General features: G+C 37.4%; 1 protein-coding gene across 1 annotated transcript in view; it reads left to right on the top strand.

The window, feature by feature from the left end:
• Positions 1-13,296, top strand: part of TCEA1 (transcription elongation factor A1) — a 57,844-nt gene extending 44,548 nt beyond the window's left edge. Inside the window, exons 6-10 of the mRNA XM_064267710.1 lie at positions 980-1,036; positions 2,041-2,195; positions 4,954-5,100; positions 10,146-10,217; positions 11,706-13,296. Coding sequence (XP_064123780.1) covers positions 980-1,036; positions 2,041-2,195; positions 4,954-5,100; positions 10,146-10,217; positions 11,706-11,714 — 440 coding nt within the window. The 3' untranslated portion in view covers positions 11,715-13,296. The remainder of the gene's footprint in view (positions 1-979; positions 1,037-2,040; positions 2,196-4,953; positions 5,101-10,145; positions 10,218-11,705) is intronic.
• The last annotated feature ends 14,215 nt before the right edge of the window (positions 13,297-27,511 follow it).

Raw genomic sequence — 27,511 nt, 5'->3', positions numbered from 1 at the left:
TTGTTGGTAATTGGGGTCAGCGAAGGAGCGGAGAAAGACATATTTTTGGCATCTGCTTATTGCTGTAATAATTCCAAGAAACAGATGCCTTCTAATGTGTGGGTGTTTACCCTGATCCATAATTGTTTGAACTTTTTTCCACACAGTATCTTTTTTCCCTGTATTTAATCTCCAAACTGATTACTCTGCACCCAAATTGAGAGTTAATGATATTGTATTTGGGCTCTGTTGGTAAATGTTAATATGATGTATGTAAGTTGTGTGTTCTCAATTCCATTTTCTCCTTTTTTTTAAGTGGAAAAGAGATCTTGATTTATTTAATTTGAATGTACCCAGTTTTACTATGTAAAGTTTTGGCTTTGTAAGAGTTTCATACACAGGAATATTTATCATTTTATACAAATTCACCCTTTTTCTTTTCTATCATACTGAGCAATAGCTAGTTTGACTATTTTTCTCCTTACTCTGCCCTTTCCACTTTGATTCCTTTTACTGTTTCTTTTTATATTTTTTCTTCTTTATAGTTTCTTTCTATTTCCTTCTAGCCTTTTGAGAATATTTATAGGAATCTTCTGAGTGTGTCCATATATGCGATTGGCAAATGAAATGGTTTCTTTGCATTGAAGCCTGGGTCACAGGAGACAAGACAGTTCTTTGTATAAGTTTCTCTACTCTCTGCTGGAGCAACCAGAATTTATGGAGTTGTGAAATGAGGAATTACCTGCTAGATCAATTCCCCACTCCTGAGGGATAAGGCGTCATCAATGAGCAGGAGCATTGTGGATCTTAGGTGAATCCAGAGCAGAAGACTAATGGGTAGTAAATGGACCAGATTCTGATGAAACTAAGCTAAAAGGATTCTGTATGTAAGGCAAATGGGGTTGAAAAAAAAGAATGTAGTTTAACTTACCCTGAATTGACTTTTTTGTTTAAAATGTTAAGATAACTTATTCATGACAATTCTTTGTTCTATTTTTAGATGACTACATTGCTATTGGAGCTGATGAGGAAGAATTAGGATCTCAGATTGAGGAAGATATCCTTTGTGTGTATATTCCTAATTGTTTTAAGTAATTTGCTGTATTAATTGTAATTTTTTCTTCCTGTATAGAATTCAAAGTTTTATTCGCCAGATTCTATCATGATTATATTGTTTTGGTGGGAAGGGAGAGGGGCAGGGGCATCCATATCATTTTAATTCTTCTGTTTCTGCTGTCATTCAAATTTTTCTGCCTTGCAAATTGAGAATGTATCATCTCAGTTGGAGTTGTGCAAAGGACATGGAACACACATACAGACACACACACACTATTATTTGGGGGAAACTCAGCAGAGCATACACAGTTCCCTGAGCTCATTATCCAGGGGAGAAGTGTGTTTGTGCTGGCACCATGGAAGGGGCTGCAGAAGAGGGACCAGGGTAGAATAAGAGGACGGGGAATGTGTAGGCGACAGTGTAGCGATGGAATAGCCTAGTTGAGAAGTTGGCCTTGTTAGAAAGGGAGTTCTCCAGAGCCCAGCCTTTGCTGTGACATTTCAAACCTGCTAAACTAGTTTCTTGCTAGCCAGGGGAAGGAAATGAGCCTCCAGGGCCATCAGAATGATCTGTTCTCAGAAGGCCTCCAAGGGAACCGTGTAGTCACTTAGACTTTTTAGGACCCTACTAGAATTTAGGTTTGGGCAAGTTAAAACTTGTGTTAAATTCAAGCTCCTTTTCAGAACTTCGCTCACTGGTTGGATTGAGTTCCTGAGTTATTCTTTGGAACCCTGTTGATTTGTGTGCTGCTGGCATTTAACATTAGCAAGAAAACATTACTACTCACTCAAACAGTATAAAAGTATGATCACTATTATTTGCCAGTTACAGTTCAAGGAACAAGTAGAAACAGTTTTAAAGAGTGATAGTAATGATGTTACTTGAATTGGAACCAGTTTTTGTGAACTGCTTACAAAGTTTCAGGAATTCTTATTTCGGCAGAATAGAAAAAAATGTGGTCTTACTGTTATAATTTAACCTTTTTTTCCTTAACGGCCTAGAACCTATATATCAAGAAATAAGGAACACAGACATGAAATACAAAAATAGAGTACGAAGTAGAATATCAAATCTTAAAGATGCAAAGAATCCAAATTTAAGAAAAAATGTACTGTGTGGGAACATTCCTCCTGACTTATTTGCTAGAATGACAGCAGAGGTGAGTATGCCTGAATGTAAAGTTTCCATGATGTGATTCCATGCTGTCAAGTATAGAGAAATACTAAGTGTGTAATAAATTGTCATGAGCTATTTCGATGTATTTATATATACAGAAAAACCAAACCCACTGCCATCAAGTCCATTCTGACTCACAGCAACCTTATAGGACAGAGTAGAACAGCCCCGTCGGGTTTCCAGGGAGTGGCTGGTGGATTCAAACTGTTGACCTTTTGGTTAGCAACGGAGCTTTTCAGTACTGTGCCAGCAGGGCTTCTGCATATACAGTACACTAGACAAATAAAGTGATTAAATCTGTGGGTGCTTGGCTTCAGTACTTCATTCCATCCATAGCTATGCTGTGATCTTTGGGTGACTGCATTAAATCATTGTCCAAAAACAGAAGTGTTACACTTAATGGATTTGAGTAGAAACAAAGAGTTTAATCTCTAATTGCAAACAGACATTGTAACCTCTAAGCTCTAAAAACCATAAAATCTGTCACCTTATTGACTGTTAAATTTACATAGGGAATGATAGAGAAAATGAAACTCACAGCTCACTTCTATAGATAATAGATCTTCACAGACAAATAATTGTAGTGTGTCTGCAGTCTCACCATTTTATTATGCACCCGAGGGAGTGGATTCATCTTTCTATAAAAATATATATATATATATATATATAGCTGGTGAAAATGCTATTTTTAAATTTCATTTTTAAAAACTTATTAAAATAATTTAGAACCATTACAAAGTAGAGATAATAGCCTAATAAAATTCCATATGTCCATCATCCAGCTTCAGGTATTTTCAAGAATTCGTTACCCTTAATTCATCTATCCCGTTTTTGCTTTTTTCTTCTTTTTTCCTGAATTATTTTAAAGCAAATGTTGTTATTGTTAGTTGCTGTCGATTTGTGGCAACTACTATGTGCTACATAGTAGAACTGTACCGTAGTGTTTTCGTGGCTGTAATATTAATGAAAGCAGATTGTTAGGCCTCTTTTTTCATGGTTCCACTGGGTGGGTTTGAACCATCAATGTTTTGATCAGCAGTCAGTGCAACCCATTTGTGCCAGCTACAGCTCTTGAAAGCAAATTCCAGATATTGTGTCTTTTTACTTCTACATACTTGAGAGTATGTGGGGGTGAAAATATATTTTCCTTATATAACTATATTGCCATTACCACATCCAACAAAGTTAACAGTAGTATCTTGTTACTATCTAATATGTAGTTTATATTTTCCTGATGGTACATGTACTTTATATCAGAATTCAAAGTCTACGTATTGCCCTTAGTTCAGTCTCTTAAAGGTTTTAGTTTTAGTTTTTTATTTTAATCTAAAGCAGTCTTCTTTGCTTCCTGTTGCCCCTCTTTTTTTTTTTATAACATTGACCTGTTTAAGAAACCGTTCATTTCTTCTGTAGAATTTCCCACAGAATGAATTTGTTTCTTTCTCCCAATTTTATTTAACTTTTTTTTTTTTTAATCCCTCTATTTTCTGTAAACTGAAAGCTAGTTCTGTAAGCCTAATTAGATTCAGGTTCAACTTTTTTTTTTTTTGCATAAATACTTAATAATTGGTGTTTTTTACTTCATATCACATAACGTCAAATCCATTGAAAACCCATTGTGGTCGAGCCAATTCTGACTAATAGCCACCCTATAGCACAGAGTAGAATAGCCCCATAGGGTTTCCAAGGACTGGCTCGTGGATCCAAAATGCTGACCTTTTGGTTAGGAGCTGAACGCTTAACCACTGTGCCACCAGGGCCCCCACATCACATCAGGGGGCACATGATGTCTTGTTGTTCTACTTCTAGCATGCTGAGATTGATACAGTGGGCATGGTGGTGACAGTCTGATTCCTCCATTGTAAAGCTGTCCATTGACCTTTTATTTAATGGGTTCATCCACTGGTGATCCTTACCTGAGTTGGTTATTTCGTTAAGAGTTGCAAATCAGTGGTTTTAAGAATTCTGTCATTCTTTTCACATTTATTAGCTACATTTCTCTAAGAAGCATTCTCCCTTATAAACTAGGGTTGTTGGTCATTCTGTTGGCTTATATAGCAAAAGCAGGGTAAATGTATAATTCTTTTTCCTCAGTTGCCAACTATCAGAGTAAGGATTTGGTGCCTTAGCTACTGTCAGTTTCTCTTTTTACATATATGTGCGCTCTCTTTTTAAGTATCATTATGGACTCAGTGGGTTTTTATTTATCCAGCGGAGTTGGGTTCTTTGCGGAGTTGGGTTCTTTAAAACAATTATTTTGAAGGCTGGAGTTGTCCTATCTTTAGCTAACGGGAACTCTTTCATGTTGGCTCCTATGTCCATTTGACTCAGTCACAATAGTCTTTGGTAGCCTTCATGCTTTCTGCCACAAGAACACGACCTTAGCTGATCCTGTGCAATTTCCTGCCTTAAATCTGGAAGCACATTCCTTCAAGGACCGCTGTTTTTTTGGGGGGCTGAGGGGTGGGAGGAATTGGTATTTAGACATCACAATCTGGATGCTCAGAGTGTTCATTGCTATAGGGTTACATTGTTTATAAGCCTTTTAAACAGTAATCGAATCTAGTTTTCATGTACAAACTTAAAGGTATTTGATGAAGTTTTAAAAGGAAACTCTTAGAAGTCCTTAATTTTTCACTTTCGAAACTTTAAAACTTCATTCTGACTCTGTTAAGGTAATTGAGCCTTAGAGATATGTAGAAAGTGCCTATAACTGCTTGGTATTGCCATCTCCCTAATAGGAAATGGCTAGTGATGAGCTCAAGGAGATGCGGAAAAACCTGACCAAAGAAGCCATCAGAGAGCATCAAATGGCCAAGACAGGTGGAACCCAGACTGACTTATTCACATGCGGCAAATGCAAAAAGAAGAATTGTACTTACACACAGGTTTGTGACCATTTGTAGATCCTTATTTCTATATCAGGAATGCCTGGTGCTCCCTTTTGGAGACAAGTAGCAATCTAATTACCAATACTTTGATTTTTATTTTCTGTCAAGAGGAGATGTGATCTCTTACATATAAAATGCTTTCTAAACAGTAACAGATGCCAATTAATTGAAAAGTTGATAGTTTATCAGTTTCCTTTCTTGGAAATCATTATTGTGAGAGCTGTGTTAGTTAAATAAAATTTATAAACCATAGAATTTAATAAAATGGCCATGTTCTTTAAGAGCCCATAAGCAGTCAAGTATAGGTTATTATGTAAACGTCTTGCTGAACCATATAATTTAAGGAAAGTTTTCCATTCTTCCTCACGTTGAGCATGGATACTTTCAGCCTAACTGGTTCTTGGATATTTATTCCTTTTTGTAACATATTTGATGACTTCTGAATTCATCTATGATGTGACTAACCTTTTTTATTCTTGAACAGCTGAAAAGAACCATGTTGTAGTTATTTTGGTTGGGTGTGTGAATGTGGAGGTTGTTTTTTGTCACCATCATTAATTTCATTTGCCAAATAGTTTTTTTGTGCTTTATCTGTAATATGTGCTAATCTGAACAGTTTCCCCATAAAAACAAACTTATTGTTACATTTCAGGTAGATTTAGAGCATTGAATTTTCTGGAGGACAGAATTAAGCACTGAAAAAAAATATGACATCTATGGCTAAACTCTCTGTGCACAGTGTAGAAAGGAGCCTTTAGTTTTTTTTTTTATATAGGTCTTACATTCACAAGGTTGAAAATTCAAAAGGAACAAAAGGTTATAAATGAAAATTTTTCCTCCTGTTTTTGCCTTGAGCCATGTAGTTTCTCTTCCCTGGAGGTTAAACAGAATTACTAGTTCGTTGTGTAGCCTTCCAGATAGTTTATGCGTACATATGCAAATGTGAATATATATATTTTTGTTTTTCTGTTTTTTAAACACACATAGTAGCATATTGTATAAACTTCTTTTTAATTTTTCTCAGGTGTATAATATTTTATCTTGGGATAGACTTTTATTTTAGCCTGTTTAAAACCCGTTATTTTTGAAGTCTTCCAGTTAGTCACAGTTGTGTTATCTGAAATTTCAGTGTTTTGTTTTGTAGAACTGGTAGTACTGATACATCAACAGACGATGAAAGTGGTCTCAGAAAACTCTGAGCTTGAAATGATCTCTCCCTATACGTACGCACAAACATACACATGTACATTAAGTGGAAAAATCTTAGAAATAAAAATTCTATCCTAAAAATGTCACATAAGTAGAAAGATATTTAGAAGTAAAACTTTTTTGAAACATTTTATTGTCTTTTAGGTAAAAGTTTACACAGCAAATTAATTTCTCGTTCCATGATTCATACACAGATTGTTCGGTGACACTGGTTGATATCCCCACAGTGTGTAATCACTCTCCCCTACCTTCCCCGTTTCCATCTGTCCAGTTTTCCTGCCCCTCCTTGCCATCTCATCTTTGCTTTGGGGCAAGTGTTGCCTGTTTGGTCTAGTATAGTTGATTGTTCTAAGAAGGGCACTCCTCCTGGGGGTTATTGTTTATTTTGTAGGCCAATCTATTATGTGGCTGAAAGGTGACCTTTGGGTGTGGCCTCAGCTCCAGATTAAAAAGATGTCTTAGGGTGATAGTCTTGAGGATTCCTTCAGACTCTTATCAGTCCAGTCCATAAAAAGTCTCATCTTTTTTATGAATTTGAGTTTTATTCTACATTTTTCTCCCATTCCAACTGGGACCTTCTGTTGTGTCCTTGGTCAGAATGGTCGGTAGTTGTGGCCGGGCACCATCTAGTTCTTCTGGTCTCAGGCTAGAGGAGGCTGTAGTTTGTGTAGGCCATTAGTCCTATGGACTAATTGTTGCTTTGAGTCTTTGGTTTCCTCCACTCTGCTTTGCTCCGGACGGGAGGAGACCGATAGTTGTATCTTAGATGGCTGCCCACAAGCTCTTCAGACCCCCAGACACCACTCACCAAACTAGGATGTAAACATTATCTTTATGAGCCGTGTTGTGCTAGTTGACCCAGATGTCCCCTGAGACTATGGTCCTGAGCCTTCAAACCCAGTAACTCAGTTCTGTGAGGTGTTTAGGTATGCCTTGACTGTGCTCCCTATGTGCGTTTACATATATGAATATATATGCAACACATAGAAATATGTATGTACAAATATGCATACACCTGTATATGCACACTCACGCACTCTCATATGCCCTCCCACACCTACCTAGCGTACATATCTACCTGCGTAACCACTCGCACATTTGTGGTTATTACTGTTGTTGCGGACTTGTGTATGTTACAGCATTTACTGTAGCTGTCTTTCATTCTCCCATACCTCTCAGTGTCTTCATTTACTTTAATCGTGTTGTGCTGAATTCCCCTATGTTGTGAATTGTCTTTCTTTCCCTTCACCAGAATTAGCACATGTCTACTATCTGTGATTCTCCCTCCCTCCCCGTCCCACCACTGGTAACCATCAAAGAACGTTGCTTTCAGTATGTAAACCTATTCTTGACTTTTTGGTAAAAGTTATAGAATATTTGTCCTTTTGTGATTGACTTATTTCACTCAGCATAATGTTCTCCTGATTCGTCCATGTTGCATGATGTTTCATAGACTGATTATGCAACAGTAGTATTCTGTTATATGTGTATACCACATTTTATCTAGCCATTCATCCACTGATGGGCATCTTTTTGCTGTTATGAATAATGCTGCAGTAAACACGGGTGCGCATATGTCCGTTCGTGTCATAGATCTTATTTCTCTAGGACATAAACCTAGGAGTGAGATTGCTGAATCATACGGTATTTCTGTTCCTAGCTTTCTGAGGAAGTGCCATAACATTTTCCATAGTGGTTGTACCATTTTATAATCCCACCGGCAGTATATAAGAGTCCCAGTCTCCCCATAACCTCACCAGCATTTGTTGCTTTCTGTTTTTTTGATCACTGCTGTTTTTCAGAGGTGAGCTGGTATCTCACTGTAGTTTTGATTTGCGTCTCTCTAATGGCTGGTAATTACAAACATCTCTTCATGTGTTTGTTAGCCACCTGAATGTCGTCTTTGGTGAAGTGTCTCTTTGTGTCCTTTGCCCATTTTTTGATTGGATTCTTCATATTTTTGTTGTTGTTGTTGAGGTAGAAGTGAAAGTTATTTAAAACGTACAGAGTTGATATATTTACATAAACAGATTGTAGACAACTAAAGTAAAAAAATATTGTTTATTTCGTTTAATAGAAAAAGCTTAGTCTAGACGTGAAGTCAGTATTTCTTAAAATCAAAACACTCTGCCTTCAGATAGAAAACGTCAGAAGTTCTCTGAAAAGTAACAGATATAAATGAATTAACTGTGACTTTTGGTTAATGTATGTCCACCAGGAGATGAAAATATTTATCAAGAGAGTAAGAGGTTCCTCATAGCTGCTTTTAGGGACCTGGATATCAGTATTAAGTATGTGTAAAAAATTTCAGACTTTTTCAAACCATTTTTTATTTGAAAGCCTTAAATAAGCAGAATGCTGTTTTGAGAATGGCTTTTCTTTATCTTTGTTTGGACATTTAAAAGTTGTGTGGATACTTGATGGGTACTGTGAAGATTCCAGTCTTTGAAGTGGTGACAAACTGGGATTCATTATCTCATGCTGAAGTAGACCTTATTCAGAATGCAGTGTTCTTAGTGTGTAGGTTCTTACCTTTATGCTTTTTCCTCTTCCCCCTTAATTAAATTTAAGAATAACTTTTAGCTTTAATAATCCTTTGTCAGCTTTCTTTAGGATTGGATGGCTTAAAGAAGTAGTCTTTTTGTCTTTGAGACCTTTGAGTCCATAAATTTTCTTCAGTTGAAAAGTTCAGAAATCTGTAATCTTGTGTAGATAAAATTTTTTTTTAGAACATTACAATAGTACTTCTTGTTGTTGTTGGTTATCGAGTTGATTCTGACTCATAGCTGTCCTGTGTGTGTAGAGCAGAACCGCTCCATAGGATTTTCAAGATTTTGATACTTTGGAAGCACATCGCCAGGCCTGTCTTCTCAGGTGCCTCTGAGTGGGTTCGAGCTGCCAACCTTTTGGCTAGTAGTTGAGCACTTAACTATTACTGCCACCTGGAATTCCTAAAAGAAAATTCGGAAAATACAGAAAAATACGCATAAGAAAATTAAAATCACCCATAATATGCCATCCCATGGGAACAGTGATCAATATTTTGGAATCCACAATATTTTCTGTATTTTTCTAAATGATAGTTGCAGCTGAATACAATAAAAACTACTAGATAAACTTTCACTTAGCTATTCTAATGTAAGCACTTTCCTCAGAAGCTTGGCAAACGCCCCAGCGGTTGCATAATCCATCAAGTGGACGTATTCTAACTTATTTCAAAGCTCAGTGATTTTACTGTTGGTTTCCAGTGTGTGCTATTACAAAATTATACTCTTCAAACATCATTTTATACAGATCATTATTTGCATTTTAAATTATCATCTTAAAATAGAATTGATATCAAATTCCTAGGTTACAGAGAGTGGGTATCTAAGCCTCTGTTGCTGATTAGCTTTTAGAAAGGTCATAACAGTTATATTTTTACATTTGTCAGATGGAAATATTAATTTTTACATCTTTACTAATTTGGTAGGAGAAAATTGATGAATCTTTCAATTTATATTTGCGTGCTTCTTAGCGATCATGAATATTTTCTCATATTTCTTAGCCATTTGTAGAAAACAAAGAGTGACTTTCATGAGTTTTCCCACTTATCTAGAGTGAAGTAAACAAATGAAAAGACAAACAAGGAAGGAGTTAGAAAAATGAAATTTGGAAATGTACACTGTTTGGGCATTATTTATCTTATTTGAATTTCCTTTAGGCTCTTATTCACTTTATTGTGGTACCATAATGGTTATTATATGTCTTCATAGAGACTGTTTTATTTAGGTCAGACTTTTTATTTTTATGGTACTGCAAAAGGTAATATTTTTCCCTTACTTTTGTTGCAGGTACAAACTCGTAGTGCCGATGAACCGATGACAACTTTCGTTGTCTGTAATGAATGTGGAAATCGATGGAAGGTATTGTACCCTCTTGATTCATATTATATTTTACAATAGAATGATTTCTTCAGATCTTTGTATCAGAAATACCTAGTATGTAAATATATTCATGTCTTCACACTGACCAGTACTCTTTTAGAAATAAGTGTTAACTTTCTGTGAATCCTAGATGTGGGTTACTCTGTCATGGTCCGGCATGTACTGTGTTTGTTCAGCTTTGAGAATACAGATGCTTCCTTCTACTCTTGTACTTCTGGATTGTCTGTACATGTGTTTTACTTTGTTGAAATCAAGCTCACTGATTTTAGTGTTTATTTTAGGAAATGTAGATGAGTACAGTTGTTTGGTAGGCTTTTCACTAAGTCTTTATGTTGTCTGTGTAGTCTTGAATTAGCCTCACACAGGTAAATTTTTGTCATTTAGATGATTCATTTTTTTTTCATTATTAAACTTTTACATCTTTTATTAAACTTTGAATCATGTCACTAAAAAGTAAAAAATAAAATATTACAGAGCAAAAGAGAAAAAGTAAGCAATGCATTAATGCTTTTTTCTTACATTAATATTTGTGTTTTTAAGTGAGGCGTAATAAATGATTCATTCTTGAGTGTTCTTTGTAAGCCCCCCAAAATATAGCTTAAAATTGTGTAAAAGATTGTACGTCTATTTCTAGAGATGGGGATGTGAGAGTGGGGTTAGGAGAGGCTTGCATGGAAGGAATATAGTCTTTGGAGCCAAACAGATTTTGAGTTCTCTCGCCACTTACACCGTTATTGAACTGTAGTTTTCTCATGTATTAAATGAAAATAATGCTTACATTTTAAGTTTTGGTGATGAGTAGAAATGATGTATTTAAAGTGCCCGATAATTGTCAGTGTTCCAAAAATACCGGCTATTTTAAAGTTAAGTAGACTTTTCAGCTTAGTGCTTATGTTGAATTATTTACATAGTTTAAAGCATTTCCTGAAAGTCAGAAGTGAATAAAAGCCAGACAGTGGCTATATATCCCCTATAAATATGGTATGAGACTTTGACCCTCGATACTGCTGTAAGTGTTGGAGACAGTACTCATTTTATTATACACAAAGATTTAGTTCTGAGCTGGGGAGATGAGTGGTATTGAAGCAAGATGTCTCCTATCATTATGAGTTGACAGAAGTTTTTACAGTGGCCCAAGAAGGGGACATTCACATTTGTTACAATCTGTTGAACAAACCTGGATTTTTCGGATAACACTTTTAGATATGTTTTGCATGATGGGTCATCATTATTAGTAGGAGTGGGGATGTTGCAGCTGATTTTGGATACAGGCAGTTTGCAGCATAAGGTCTGACATAGCACCTTTTGGATTTAAGGAAATTCATGCCTGAAAAATACAGCATCTAAAAAAAAAAAAAAAATGCCTCTCTTTCTTAGCAAAATAAGATTTATGTTGTATTAAATGGGGGATATACTTCCATTGTCTGTTTTTAAAAGTCTCACAAAATATTTCTTCTTTTTTGACAGTTCTGTTGAGTTAGAAGAATTGACAAGCTGTCTGGACCATTAAGAAAATGGATTTTGTAATTAGCTTTAAAACTAGGCCAAGCAACTAGTTTTCCTGCAAATCAGATTTTTAAAGCGGCATACATCCCTTGGGTTAGTCTCTGTTTTGGCATAACATCCCTCTCTTAAATGTCTTCTGTAGTTTCAGATGAGTAGGGAGACCATGTAATAACCTCATCTGTTTAAAAAAAAAAAGCTGTTTTTTTTTTTTTTAATAAGTAAGTTGACATTAAACTTTTATCAGCTAAACTTTTGGCAATTGATAATTTATATTTTTTTCTTCTTAAAGGAAAATATACCTTAACTTTTTTACAGTCTAAAACATACACACTAAAAATGCTATCATCTCTGTTAATACATAAATGGAAATTAAATTTTTTTCCATATTGGCATGTACCGGCAAATATTAGAGGAGGAGAAAAGGTCGTACAATTTTAGGTTTATCAGATATGGTGTGGATTCAGATAATATTTGACCAGTTTATCTAAATTGTACATAATATTTAGATTGGCATATGAATTTGGTTTTAATTATTATGCTCACAAGTCTGGGATAATTAGATCTTATTTTGCATCTGTAACTAACCGTGATCATCATTTCTTGTAATTTCTTGTACATGTACATTACTTGTTCTTAGTAGATTTACTTTCGGAAACATGACTTTGTTGAAATCAGTTTGGTTTTATTGTTTATTTACCTGTTTGACTTTTGTAGTTTTAGTTTTACAGAAGGTCACTGTTGTAGTTTAGTAGGAATTTTGTAAATCCCCACGAAGGCAGAGACCATTTTTTCCTTCATAGGAAGACACACTGGGAAGAAAAATAGCATTTTACTATAATGTCCTTATTGTAAGCAGTTCACAGCTTGATTTTTATTTCAAAATTCATGCTGACCGAGGATTGAGTTTAAGGACTATATAAACCATGAAAGCTGTAGTTTTTCCATGTGGAGGTTGATAGAAAATACTTTTTTCCTGAGTCTTACTAGCTGGCATTTTCAGTTACATCCTGAATGAGATTATTTAACAAACTGCTATGTGGGCTATAACCCAAGACATAGCGCAGATCTTACAATTAAGTTTCACTTTTTGTTTAAGTGTGTGCTGTTTGTTCTTTAGAAATAGGAACTCATGGTTTCACTTTGGTTCCTTTGTGTACGCTTGCTCTAGCCCATCTGAAAGACTGGTATCGGAAAGGTCGCGTTTTATCGTTACTGCATCTGTTTTCTGTCAAACACCTAGAGTAAGACCTCAGTACATGCTTTGTACTCCCTCTTGTCCCCTTTTCCCCATTTCTTATTGCAAATCAGTTTGATGTAATACAGAAAGCAATATTTTAAGGTCCACGTTAGGCTCCGTATATAGAAATTGGCAACTGGTATCCACTGACCTATATTTTGTCAATTCACTGATTAGCCTATTGTTTTAACCATTTTTTTTAAATTGCATTTTGGAAGGAGTGAGTTTCAGATGCATTAAATAGTCTCACTTTTAAATTAAGGGACCCATTTTTCAATTCGTAATTCAATAAAGTTTTTTTTATTGTTAAAAGTCTATTGCATTGTGTCATTTTATTTGGACATCAAAGCTTGCTCTACCTTTTGTTTAAAAAGTCTCCCTTGTCCCTACAACTGAGGTTTTTTTTTTAATAATATTTCATTGTGTTTAAGGTGAAAGTTTATACATCAGGTTTGGTTCCCATTTAACAATTTCTACACAATTTATTCAGTGATATTGGTTACATTTTTCACAAGGTGTCATTCTCATTCATTCCATTCTTGTACCATTTCCAGTACTGTAGTTTCCCGGCCCCCTTGCCTTCTTATCTTTAATTTTTGACCATTTGATCTCTATTAGATAATTTTTTAAAGGAGCTCATGTCTCACAGGTGATATTCTTTATATTATGAGCCGGTTTGCTATTTAGGTAAAAGGTGATCTCAAGGGATAGTATATAAGATTTAAAGTATACCTCAGGGCAGTAGTCGTGGGAAATCCTGTAGTCTCAACTGATCTAGTACAGTATTTTTACACAAATAACGCTCACCTGCCGTTTGTTTGCCAAGCACTCCCTCCCCCTGTGAGGTATTTTTGTAAGTACGCTGTGCTTATTTTTTTTTAAGTGACATGCTACAAAAAAATGGCATAGCAGCCCTTATGAAAATACTTCACAGGAGAAGGGAGTGGTTGGCAAACGAAACGTAGAAGGCACACGTTACTTATGAAAAATATGGTAAGTCTGGACTTCTTTAGAAAGTTGAGTTCTGCTCCATGTTTTTCTTCCATTTTGTCAGGATTCACCTATTATGGCCCTGATCAAAAGCATCAGTAGTGGTAGCCAGGTATCATCTGGTTCTGGTCTCAGGGTTTATGCAGTTGTGATTCCTGTAGACTATTAGGCTTTTACACTACTGTTTTCTGAGTCCTCGGTTTCCTTCTTTTACTTTTGTTCCAGACAAGTAGAGACCAATAGTTATATTTTAAATGGCTGCTTGCAACCTTTTAAAACCCCAGGTACTACTCACCACGTTGGGATGTAGAACATAAGCTTTATGAACAGTATTATGCCAATTAACTGAGTCATTCCAAAAGACTATGGTCCTAAGCCTTAAAACCCCAAAAACCAATATTGCAAGATGTTTGGTTGTGTATCTGTAGCTGTGTTCCCTGTATGGTTTATTAATATATGGATATACGTGCATATACACCGTGTGTACACATGCCTATAGATAGAGCTGTCTGTGTACACATATGTGTTCACATATTCATTCCCGTACACATATATGCCTATATACATATTTGTATAACCACACACATATTTTTGGTTGTTGGTATTGCAAAATTATATTTGCAATATCCTTTACCAAAAACGTCCTTTTCTCTTGTGCACTTCTTAGTGACATCATTTACCTTGGTCAAGCTGTGTTCCCTTCACCCATATTCGATGCTACCTTTCCCATCACCAAAAATAAGTGTCTGCTATCTCAAGAGTGCCGCCCCCATCCTTGGTAACTGCCATTGAGCGTTTGACTCTCTATGTATCTATTCTTGTCTTCTTATAAAACTACGAGCATACAGTATTTGTGCTTTTGTGATTGGCTTGTTTTACTCACCGTAGTGTCCTCTAGATTCATCCGTGTTATGAGATGTTTTGAAGACTCATTATCATTCTTTGTGACTGTGTAGTATTCCATTATAGTATGTACACATTTTATTTATCCGTTCATCCGTTGCTGGGCACTTAGACTGTTTTCATCCTTCACTGTTTTAAATAATACCACAATGACATTGGTGTGCATATGCATGTTCATCTCTTTTTTTTTTTATTAGATCTCCAGAATATGTACCTGGAGTCCTGGTGGAGGAATGGTTAAGAGCTTGGCTGCTAACCAAAAGGTTGGCAGTTCAAATCCACCTGCTGTTCCTTGAAAACACTATGGAGCAGTTCCTGTCTGTCCTATAGAGTTGGTATGAGTCAGCATTGACTTGACAGCAATGGGTTTGGCTTTTGATTTAGGGCGTACACCTAGGACTGGGATTGCTGGATCATAAGGTATTTCTGTTTCCAGCTTTTTGAGGACATGCCATACCATTTTCCTTAGTGGTTGTAGTATTTTACAGTTCTACCAGCAGTGGATAAGGGTTTCAATCTCCCCTCAACCTCACCAGCATTTATTGTTTTCTGGGTTTTGTGTGTGTGTGTGTGTGTGTGTGTGTGTGTATGTGTGTGCCATTTTTGCAGGGATGAGATGGTATCTTATTGTAGTTTTGATTTGTATTTCTAATGGCTAATGATTAAATGCATCTTTTCGTGTGTTTGTTGGCCACTTGAATGTCCTCTTTGGTGAAGTGTCCATGTTCTTTGCCTGTGTTTTTTTTGTTTGTTTTTGTGTGCGTGTGTGTGTGTGTTTGGTGAACGTTTTTACAGCAAATTAGGTTGCCATATAACAATTTCTAGACATGTCGTCAGTGACATTGGTTACATTTTTCACAGTGTGTAAACATTCTCATTATTTCTGTTCTCTTTGAAATGTTTCCATTAATCTAGCTTCCTTGCCCTCCCTTCTCATTGTTCCTTAGGGTAAACAAATGTTGACCGTTTGGCCTCATATAGATAATTTTTAAAGGAGCACAGTACTCATGGGAAATATTGTTTATTTTATGAGCCAATCTGTTATTTAGGTGAAAGGTGAGCTCTGGGAGTGGTTTCAGTACAGAGTTTAAAGGATATCTCAGGGTGATGGTCTTGGGGATTCCCCTAGTCTGTATTGGTCCAGTAAGTCTGGCCTTTTTTAGGAATTTGAGTTTTGGTCTACATTTTTTCCAGTTCTCCAGGACCATCTACTGTATCTTTGATCAAAATAGTAGTTGTAGCCAGGTACCATCTAGTTCTTCTGATCTCAAGGTAGGTGATGTTATTGTTCATGTAGACTATTAGTTGTCAACTAGTTTCTTCTTTGAATCTTCAGCTTCTTTCTCTTTTGCTTTAAATGAGTAGAGACTAATAGTTGTATCTTAAATGACTGCTTACAAGCTTTGAAGACCCCAGACGATACCAAACTAGGATGTAGAACATAAAATTTATGAACTATGTCATGCCAGTTGACCGAGTTGTCTCACAAGACTGTGGTCCTAAGCCTTCAAATCCAGTAAACCAATCCCAGGAGGTATTTGGTTATGTCTAGCAAGTATCCGTAACTGTACCTTCTGTGTGTTCATTATGAATATAGTGCAGCACACACGTACATGTATGTACATATGCTTGCCGATACACCTATACTTGCACACGTATATACACATGTATTCCTATACGCATGTGCATACTTATCTACGTATGTAACCACACATGTATTTTTTAGCTGTTATTGTTGTTAGAAGGTTGTATATGTTACAGAATTTACAAAAAATGTCCCTTGTGTATTTCCTAGTGTCGTCATTTACCTTGGTCAAGTTATGCACACTCCACCCACTTTCAGAATTGCCTTTCTCATTACCAAAAATTGTAAGTGTCTACTATCCAGAGGGTGGTTCCCTCTCCCTCCCCCTCCCATCCCTGGTAACCACCAATGAACATTGTTTTCTGCATGTATACCTATTCTTGTCACTTTATAAAGTGAGGTCATTCAATAGTTGTCTTTTGTAATTGACTTATTCCCCTCAGCGTAATGTCCTCCAGATTCATCCATGTTATCTTATAAGGTGTTTTGAAAATGTATTCTTTATAGCTGCATAATATTCCCTTGTATGTACGTACCACATTTTGTTTATCCATTCATCTGTTGATGGGCACTTGTTTCCATTTATGTCTATTTATGTCACTGTTATCAGACCTCTAGGGTCTGATAACAGTGACATAAACAGTGGAATTGCTGGATCATAAGGTAATCCTATTTCTAGCTTTTTGCAGCGGTGCCATACCGTTTTGCACAGTGGTTGTACCATTTTACAATCCCACCAGTAGTGGATGAGGAGTCCAGTCTCCCCTCAACCTCACCAGCATTTGTTGTTTTCCTTTTTAAAAAAAAAAAAAAATCAGTGCCATTTTTGCAGGGGTGAGATGGTATCTCATTGTTTTAATTTGCGTCTCTCTAATGGTTTTTCTAAACCCACCAGGCCTCCTTGGAAACTCTATGGAGCAGTTCTGTGCTGTCCTGTAGGGTTGCTATGATTCAGAATCATCTCGACGGCAACAAGTTTTGTTTTGTTTTGTTTTGTTTTCGGTAGTGGCTAATTGTTGCAAACATCTTTTCATATTGACTACTTGAATGTCCTCTTTGGTGAAGTATCTGTTCATGTCCTTTGCCCGTTTTTTAATTGGATTGTTTTTCTTTTTGCTGTTGAGTTGTTGAAGTTTTCTGGGTATTTTAGAGATTAGACCCTTATCAGATAGGTCATATCCTAAGACTTTTTTCCTCAGTTTTAGGCTCTCTTTTTACTCATTTGATAAAGTCTTTCGATGAGCATAAATATTTCATTTCCAGGAGGTCCCAGTTATCTAATTTTCTTCTGTTGTTCATGCATTTGTAGTTGTATTTGATAATCTGTGAATAAAAAAATTAGGTCCCGTAGTTTTGTCCCTATGTTATCTTCCAGAAGCTTTATAATTTTAGCTTTAACATTTAGGTCTTTGATCTATTTTGAGTTAGTTTTTGTGTATTGTGTGAGGTATGGAATCCTGTTTAATTTTTTCTGCAAATGGATGTTCAGTTTTGCTAGCACCATTTGTTAAAGAGACTGTTTTTCCCCATTGAATGGACTTTGACTCCTTGTCAAAAATCAGCTGCCCATAGATGGATAGATTTATTTCTGGATCAGTTCTATCCCACTGGTTTATTTGTCATTGAACAAGTACCAGGCCCTTTTGATTGCAGTAGCTGTTTTGAGATTGGGAAGTGTGAGGCCTCCTACTTTGTTCTTCAATATTGCTTTGGCTATTCAGGGCCTCTTTCCTTCCCATATAAAGTTTGTGGTGGTTGTTAGGTGCCATCGAGTTTGTTCTGAATCATAGCAATCCTATGCACAACAGAATGAGACACTGCCCGGTCCTGTTTTTGTTGTTAGGTGCCGTCGAGTCGGTTCCGACTCATAGCGACCCCATGCACGACAGAACAAAACACTGCCCGGTCCTGTGCCATCCTTACAATCATTGTTATGCTTGAGCCCATTGTTGCAGCCACTGTGTCAGTCCATCTCATTGAGGGTCTTCCTCTTTTCCACTGACCCTGCACTTTACCAAGCATGATGTCCTTCTCCAGGGACTGATCTCTCCTGACAACATGTCCAACGTATGTAAGACAGTCTCGCCATCCATGCTTCTGAGGAGCGTTCTGGTTGTACTTCTTCCAAGACAGATTTGTTCATTCTTTTGGTAGTCCATGGTATATTCAGTACTCTTCGCCAACACCACAATTCAAAGGCATCAGTTCTTCTTCAGTCTTCCTTATTCATTGTCCAGCTTTCACATGCATATGATGTGATTGAAAATACCATGGCTTGAGTCAAGCACACCTTTATCTTCAAGGTGACATCTTTACTTTTCAACACTTTAAAGAGGTCCTTTGCAGCAGATTTGCCCAATGCAATGCGTCTTTTGATTTCTTGACTGCTGCTTCCATGGGGGTTGATTGTGGATCCAAGTAGACAATTTGAATCTTTTCTCCATTTGTCATGATGTGGCTTATTGGTCCAATTGTGAGGATTTTTGTTTTCTTTATGCTGAGGTGTAATCCATACTGAAGGCTGTGGTCTTTCATCTCCATTAGGAAATGCTTCAAGTCCTCTTCACTTTCAGCAGGCAAGGTTGTGTCATCTGCATAACACAGGTTGTTAATGAGTCTTCCTCTAATCCTGATGCCCCCCGTTCTTCATACAGTCCAGCTTCTCAGATTATTTGCTCAGCATACAGATTGAATAGGTATGGTAAAAGGATACAACCCTGGTGGACACCTTTCCTGACTTTAAACCACTCAGTATCCTCTTGTTCTGTCCAAACAACTGCCTCTTTATGTGCCAAAAGGGAAGAACACGCTTGGCATTTCACAAGCTGAAAGAACTGAAGGAAAAATTCAAGCCTCGAGTTGCAATTGTGAAGGATTCTATGGGGAAGATATTAAACAACGCAGGAAGCATCAAAAGAAGATGGAAGGAATACACAGTCATTATACCAAAAAGAAATAGTCGACATTCAGCCATTTCAAGAGGTAGCATATGATCAGGAACCAATGGTACTGAAGGAAGAAGTCCGAGCCGCACTGAAGGCACTGGTGAAACACAAGGCTCCAGGAACTGATGGAGTATCAGTTGAGATATTTTACGAAATGGATGCAGTGCTGAAGAAAATGCAGGCCAAGAAATATGGAAGACAGCTTCCTGGCCAACCGACTGGAAGAGATCCGTATTTATGCCTATTCCCAAGAAAGGTGATCCAACCAAATGCAGAAATTATAGAACAATTATCATTAATATCACACACAAGCAAAATTTTGCAGAAGATCGTTCAAAAGTGGCTGCAGCAGTGTATCGGCAAGGAATTGCCTGAAATTCAGGCCAGATTCAGAAGAGGACGTGGAACTGGGAATATCATTGCTGATGTCAGATGGATCCTGGCTGAAAGCACAGAATATCAGAAGGATGTTTACCTGTGTTTTATTGACTGCAGAGGCATTCTACTGTGTGCATCATAACAAATTATGGATAACCTTGCAAAGAATGGGAATTCCAGAGTGCTTAATTATGCTCATGAGAAACCTGTATGTATAATGGTGATTAGTTTTTCTATTTCAGTAAAAAATGCTGTTGGAATTTGGATCAGTATTGATTGCCTTAGATCTACAGATCACTTTGGGTAGTGTTGGCATTTTCACAATGTTAAGTCTTCCAATCCATGAGCACGGAATGTCCTTCCATTCATGTAGGTCTCTTAGTTTCTTAACAGTAGTGTTTTATAATTTTCATTGTATAGGTCTTTAACATCTTGTTAGGTTTATTCATAGGTATTTTATCCTTCTGGGGGCTGTTGTCAATAGTATTGTTTTTTGGAACCCAACTAAGTTTTGTGCGTTGACCTTGTACCCTGCCACTTTTCTGAATTCTATTAGATACAAAAGCTTTCTTGTGAAATCTATGGGGTTTTCTGTGTATAGGGTCAAGTCACCTGTGAATAGAGATTGTTTTACTTCTTCCTTTCCAATTTGAATATCTTTATTTCCCTTTCTTGCCTTATTGCTCTGTCTAGGACTTCCAGTACAATATTGAGTAAGAGTGTGATAATGTATGTCCTTTTCTAGTTCCCATTCTCAAGGAGAGGACTCTCAGTCTTTGTCCATTGAGACTAATGTTGGCTTTTGGTTTTGCATGTATGCCCTTAATTATATTGAGGAATTGCCCTTCTATTCTTTTTTTGCTGAGTGTTTTTATCAGGAAAAGGGATTTATTTTTAACAAATGCCTTTTCTGCATCAAGATAATCAGGAGATTGATTTTACTTTGTTGTATGTATGTGGTAAATTGCATTCATTGATTTTTTAATATTGAACCACCCTTGCTTATCTGACATGAATCCCACTTGATCATGATGTGTAATTTTCTTAATATGTTGTTGAATTCTGTTCACTTGGAATTTTGTTGAGAATTTTTGCATCTATATTCATGAGGGATAATAGTATGTAATTTTCTTGATTTTGTGATGTCTTTACCTGGCTTTCGTATGATGGTGATACTGGCTTCGTAGAATGTGTTAGGAAGTATTCTTTCCTTTTCTGTGTTTTAGAATAGTTTGAGTAGAATTGCTATCAACTCTTCTCTGAATGTTTGATAAAATTCTCCAGTGAAGCCATATGGTCCTGGGTTTTTTCGTTGGTAACATCTTCCATCTCTTCTTTTGTTATATGAATCTGTTTAGATTTTCTACCTCTATTAGTGTTAGTTTAGGTAGGTAATGTGTTTCTGGAAACTTGTCCATTTTGTCTAGGTTTTCAAATTTGTTGGAGTACAGTTTTTCATGATATTGTTATGATCTTTTATCTCAGTTGGATCTGTTGTAATTGCTCTGATTTCATTTTTTAATGTGGTTATCTGCATCTTCTCATTTTTTTCGTTTGTCAATAGGGAAAGTTTGTTTTTTTGATCTTTTCCAAGAACCAACTTCTAGTCTTGTTGATTTTTTTCTGTTGTTTTTCATTTATCTCTACTCTGATCTTTATATATCCTTTCTTCTGGTAGCTTTGGTCTTCTTTTGCTCTTCCTTTTTTATCTGTTCAAGTTGTTGATTTTGGACCTTTTTTTAATGTGTGCATTTATTGCTATAAATTTCCTTTTGAGCACTGCTTTTGCTGTGTCCCAAAGGTTTTGTTATGTTCTGTTTTCAGTGTTGTTTGAGTCTATTTTTTAAAATTTCACTTCTGATTTCTTCTTTTACCCAGTAGTTTTTTTGTAATGTTATTTGGTTTCCATGTATTTAATTAATTTTCCTTGTTCTTTCTGTGTCTGATGTCTATTTTTATACCACCATAGAGAAGATGCTTTGTATAATTTCAATCTTTTTAAGTTTACTGAGGCTCACTTTGTGGTCTAAAATATGCTGTATCCTGGAGAATGTTCCATGTGCGTTGCAGAAGAATGGGTATTGCGCTGCTCTTACGTGGTGTGTTTTGTATATGTCCATGAGGTCCAGTTGGTTTATAGTGTTATACAGATCCTCTGTATATTTACTAATTTTGTTTTTAGTTGTTCTCTCCATTTTCAACATTTGTGTGTTAAAATCTCTGAGTAATATTGTAAATCTACCTGTTTCTTTCTTCAGTTCTGTTAGTTTTATAAATTTTGGGGCTCTGGCATTGGGTGCATAGATATTTATAATTGTCGTGTTTTCTTTTTTAAAATGGGTTTTGAATTAAAGTCTATTTTGCCATATATTCATACTGCCACTCCTCTCTTTGGTTAATATTTACTTGGTATTCTTTTTTCCATTCTTTGAGTTTTAACCTATTTATGTCTTTGTGTCTAAGGTGTGTTTCTTGTGGACAGTGTATTGATAGGTCATGGTTTTTTTTTAATCCATTCTGTCACTCTGCATCTTGACTGGTCCATTTAATCCATTTACATTCAGTGTAATTATCGATAGGTAAAAATTTACTGCTATCATTTTGTTTATATATATATATATAAACAAATATATATTTATGCATGTATTTATTAGCATGATGGTAATGGTTTCCTCTTTACTTTCTGTAGTGAGTTCTTTTTGTATATGGGTTTTCTTTTCCTTTTATTTTTTTATTATTTTGTGTTTACTGAGTATTCTTTATTTTTATGAGCATATTTATTAATTTTCCTGTGGTTACCCTGAAGTTTACGTGTATCATACTTAAAAAAAAGCAGTCTGTAATATCATGAAATCGCCTTGAATTCCTCTCTGTATGGAGGTTCTGTAATTATACCATTCATTCTCCCTTTTGTTTCGAAGTTGTTATCATTTACATCTTTATATCTCTGGTTCCCTTTAATCAATTTTGTAGCATTATTTTTCTTTTGTGAGGTGTTGGTATCTGGGTGATGCTGTCATGTGTCTTTGTCTCAAGTTGTTGTCTGATGATGATGTTTTTCTATCTGAAGGACTTGCCTTAATATTTCTTATAGGGCTGGGCTTGTGGTTAGAAATTTCCTTAATTTCTGCTTGCCTGAGAATGTCCTAATTTCACCCTCATTTTTGAAAAACCGTTTTGCTGGATATATAATTCTTGGTTGGCAGTTCTTTTCTTTCAGGGCTTTGTATGTCATCTCATTGCCTTCTTGCCTGTATGATTTCTGATGAGAAGTCAGCATTTAGTCATATTGAAGCCCCTTTGTGATATTTTTCATGAGCTGCTCTCAAAATCCTTCCTTCATGTTTGCTTCTGGAAAGTTTGATTGTCATATGTCTTTGTGAATTTCTTTTGGAGTCTCTCCTGTATGGGGTTTATTGAGCTTCTGGGATGGACATCTTCTCATTTTTCATGACATGTGGGAAGTTTTCTGTCATTATATTTTCTCAAAAATTCTCTCTATACTCCTTTTTCTTGCTTCCTCTTCTGGAATTCCTTACATACATATATTATTCCCCTCGATGGTGCCTCACATAATCCTTAGGCTTTCTCTGTTTTTCTTCATTCTTTTTCCTGTTTATTCCTCAAAGAAATTACTGCAAGGGTTTTGTCCTCTATTTTGCTGATTTTTCTTCAGTGCTTCAGTGCTATTTCTGTCCTTCCATTGAGGTTTTTTTTTTTTATTTCTGATGTTTTATTGTTAAGCTTCTGAATTTCTAATTGTTGTTTTTGTATGGTTTCTCTTTCTTTATTGAGTTTGTTGTTTTTTTCTTATGTTGTTTTCCTGAATTCTTCTAGGCTTTTTTTTTCTTCATGTTTTTCTTGATCACTTTGAGGAGACTTAATACTAATTTTTTGAAGTCCTTGTTAGACAGTTCCATTATCAGTTCTTCCTCAGAAAGGTTTTCTGTCTTTTTATTTCAGTTGTTTGCTTGAGCTGTCTTGTCCTGTTTCTTCATGTGATTTGTAATTGGCTGCTGTCTTCAGAACATTAACATTCTGTTTTATTTGTTTATGTAGTTCTTAATTGGTTGTATATTTGTCTTTTTTTATATTGTTTTATTCTTGATATATCTGGAGCTTAGCTTCTTCCCTTTCTCTTTATGTTGTCTACCTTCCTTTGGATTTTTTAAATGGTTATTGTTTTATAATACTGATCTGTGTATGTGTATGATGCTGCTGATTTACTGTGAGTAATTTCCTCTCACTGATGGGTATGATTGGTTGCATAAACATGGGAATCCTCTTTTGTTGGGCATGTATGTCTTCCCTTATAGAATTGCATAGAGGTGTGTGAGCAGGTCCCTTTCATGTTGTGGGGCTCCAGGTGTCTCTTGGTCAGGATCCCTCCACAGCTCTTCTGGGGCCGCATGATCCTTCCACGTTGGCATGTGCTGTTAGTGTGGCCTCTGGAGAGCAGAGCAGGTTGTGCAGACCCAGGGAGGCACTAATAATGGTTGAGGCAGTCCCTCTGCTCAGTCTCAGATAAAAATCCTAGTGAAGGCGGGGAGGGCTTGGGGCCGCCTTGTATACTTGGATGGCCTGAGGGAATAGGTACAGTGTTAGAAGAGTATGCAGTGGTGGGTGACTGGGGGTACCTTGCCTTGCGGGCCAGGTGTGGCAAGCGGTGGGTGTGGGCCAGACAGATGCATAGTAAGCAAGTTGATGAGGGTACCTTGCCATTGGCAGGACAACTGGTACATGGGTCTCCGGGGTGGGGGTGGGGCTCATCGTATAGGCTGGGCAGGATGTTTTGTGGGTGGGTTGCTGGGACCCATCACTGCGTGGGCCTTGTGCAGTGATTGGTGGGCAGGTTGCTGGGATCGCCTTGCCATGCCTGTTGTACACTGGGCACTGGCCAGGTAGGGTGTGTGGTGGGTGGGTCACTGGGTTCACCTCTTTGGACGGGGTGTGTGGTGAGTGGCTCACTGGGAGTGTTACTGCAAAGCATGGATTTGAGCCTCCTGCCACAGAAGTCAATACTGAGACGGGCGAGGTGAGCAGTAAGAAGGTCTTTATTGTGTACTGGTAAACAAGAGACAGGGGAATGGGCTTCTCCAAAATCTGTCTACTGGAGGCCGACCAGAAGGTTTTATAGGGACAGGTTTTGGGTCTGAAGAACTCAAGGGAATTTGTTAGCTCCCCCTTGAGGTGGGCATGATGACCGTGTTCCGGACATGTTGACCTTTTGCGAGTATTCTCAAAAATCCTCTGACGCCATCCTGGTTCCAGTCAAAAGACTGGCCCTTTGTTAAGTCTCTTCCAGATTTATTGCTTGTTGTTCTACCTCCCAAAGAGGAACATAGGTTAATTTCAAACTTTATAGGATCATGGAAAAGACAAGGGGAGGGGAAAAGAGGGAAACCGCAAAATCACTGGGGTATGCAAAAGTTAACTATGCAGGCTAGGTAAAAGCAATACCATAATGCCCAGGATGTCAGGCCTATATACCCTATACACCCTCTTTCCCATGCTGCCCCTTTCACTCCCCACTTTTACTGGGGGTTTCTCAATCTTGGGAAACAGGGTGCCACTCTTTCTCTGACTACTTCCTGCTGATCTGAGATGCCGACTGGGTGAGAACCTCCAGAATCCACTAAGGGTGATAAACAGGTGGAAGTTAGAATGGAAGTTAGCCATGTCTTGGTGAATCAAATGATGCACGCCTCCATGATCTGGCAAAGGGGCACCTCAACTTACCAGAGCAAAAATTTCTCCAGCCTTAAGGGTGTTTGTGGTCCCTTTCACTAATATTTTCATAAGACAAGGAACACAAATGCAAATTAAAATAATTACCACGTCTGTAGTGACTAAGGGAACTAACCAAGATCCTAGAGAAGGAAAAATGCTAGAAAGCCAGCTCCAGGCATTTTCTGGCCTTGACTTGGGATCTGTCCATTTGATAAGCTGATGGATAGCTTTTAAACCCACTTCAGCTTCTCCTGAGGTGTTTATCCAGGCACAGCAGGTTCTGTTTATGACAGCACAGACTCCTCCTGACTCGGCTAACAAAGTCCAGAACAATTCTGTTATCTAAAACCACCCCAGCCGAGTTGAGGGAGATTTGTTGGGCCTTCAATGCCATTCAGTACCCAAAGCTAATAAATAAATAGTGTCAGATAAATTTTTAATAGCCATTTCCATGTGGTACATTCCTAAGCCTGGCATGATTGTCCTTGGAAACTACCACCCAAATCCGCTTTCTTCTAAAATAGGGTTATACCTTTCTCCCCCTGTTACTAGGATCACGGGGTCTACTGTGGACATATTTCTCTTTTTCTGGGTGGTTTTTGGAACTGGAGAAGTGGGTGGATGAACCTGAGTTGGAAAAACAAAAAATCCCAAGGTTCACTGTCCTACAAAGTGAATTCCAGTGAGACATTGAACTGCCCAGGTGTAAGGTGAAATCCCAGGAGTTGGGACTTCACTGGTGGGGTAAGGTTTTCTGCCACGTAAGGTGTACCCAGGTGGGGAACACAAGGATAGGCCTTCATTAGAGGTATCAGGAATACCGGCATTAATAATAAAAATTATCTGAGGTATAGTCAGAGATTCATTGCAGGATGAAAGGAGCTGGAAATCTTGGAAAACCTGTTGGTCTACTTATACTCTGGGGCAATGTGACCCCACCTCCCACTCAGTCCCTGAAGTATGATTATAAAGGCCAGCAAGGAGGAAACAAGGTATAGTGAAAGGATATTGTACGAGGCAAGCTCATATCAGGGCTTTTGGGACATTATGTGCCAACGTACAGTTTGGGATATCTCTGTTATAATCAAAGACTGGGGCTGTCATAGGGCTTAAAGGGGCTCCAGATTGGGGGAGGTGATGACATGCCCAACAGTTACTAAGGTTTTTTCCCCTGGCCACTTCTTGAGGCATGGCGACCAAGCCGTCGGATGACTAATCCCACCCATCCGGAAGAGGGGCTGGGCTCTTTTCATCCTGTGACAACTACTTGAGTACCTTCTCCTCTACTGACCTCAGCATTATTTGGGGAACCCTTTTTAAACTTGGCACGATAATAATCAGACAGAGTATACATTTGAAATAATTATAGAAAAATCTTGATTCCTTGGCCCCTTCGTACTAGCCATTGCAATTACTTGGAGAGACTTAGTTTTGGCTTCCCAAACCACCACTTGTCCTCTCTCTGAAAATCCTCAGATCTATTTGACAGGGCTCACTGGGGTCAGAGAGGAAATTACACATGGGAGGGTTAGAGTATCTCTACTTGGAGGGTTAAAAGTTCCTCTGGATTGAAGAATTGTAGGAGCTTGATCTGTTTTCCTGGAGGCAGCGTGATAACTTGTCTGGAATAAATAAAAGAATGACAGTTAAGATCACTATTTTAGAGTTTTTGTGAACTTATATTTTAGGCCTGGGACAGGAGTACAAGTGTATGATGACTCTTCAGTTTCTTCACTCTGCTCTTTTTTCTGGTGGGGCCACCTTCACTCTTGTGTGGCATACCTGGGTGGCTACTCCTGCTAGTTTCAGAGATGAGTGGGTGGTCAAGGAGGCTTCGAAAGATCCTTCCCACTTAGGGGCCAGTTGGTCTTGTCGGTGTTGATTTCTCCAAACCTTTAACAGGACCAGATCTCCTGGCTGAAACCTGTGGAGGGGCAAGTCAGAGGGAGGGAAAGGACAAACAAGAAGAAGCATATTGATTAACGGTGTTTACGACAAT

The sequence above is a fragment of the Loxodonta africana genome, chromosome 14 (genome assembly GCF_030014295.1).
Source record: "Loxodonta africana isolate mLoxAfr1 chromosome 14, mLoxAfr1.hap2, whole genome shotgun sequence".
In the NCBI taxonomy this organism is placed as follows: Eukaryota; Metazoa; Chordata; class Mammalia; order Proboscidea; family Elephantidae; genus Loxodonta; species Loxodonta africana.
This window is presented reverse-complemented; position numbering and strand designations above follow the sequence as displayed.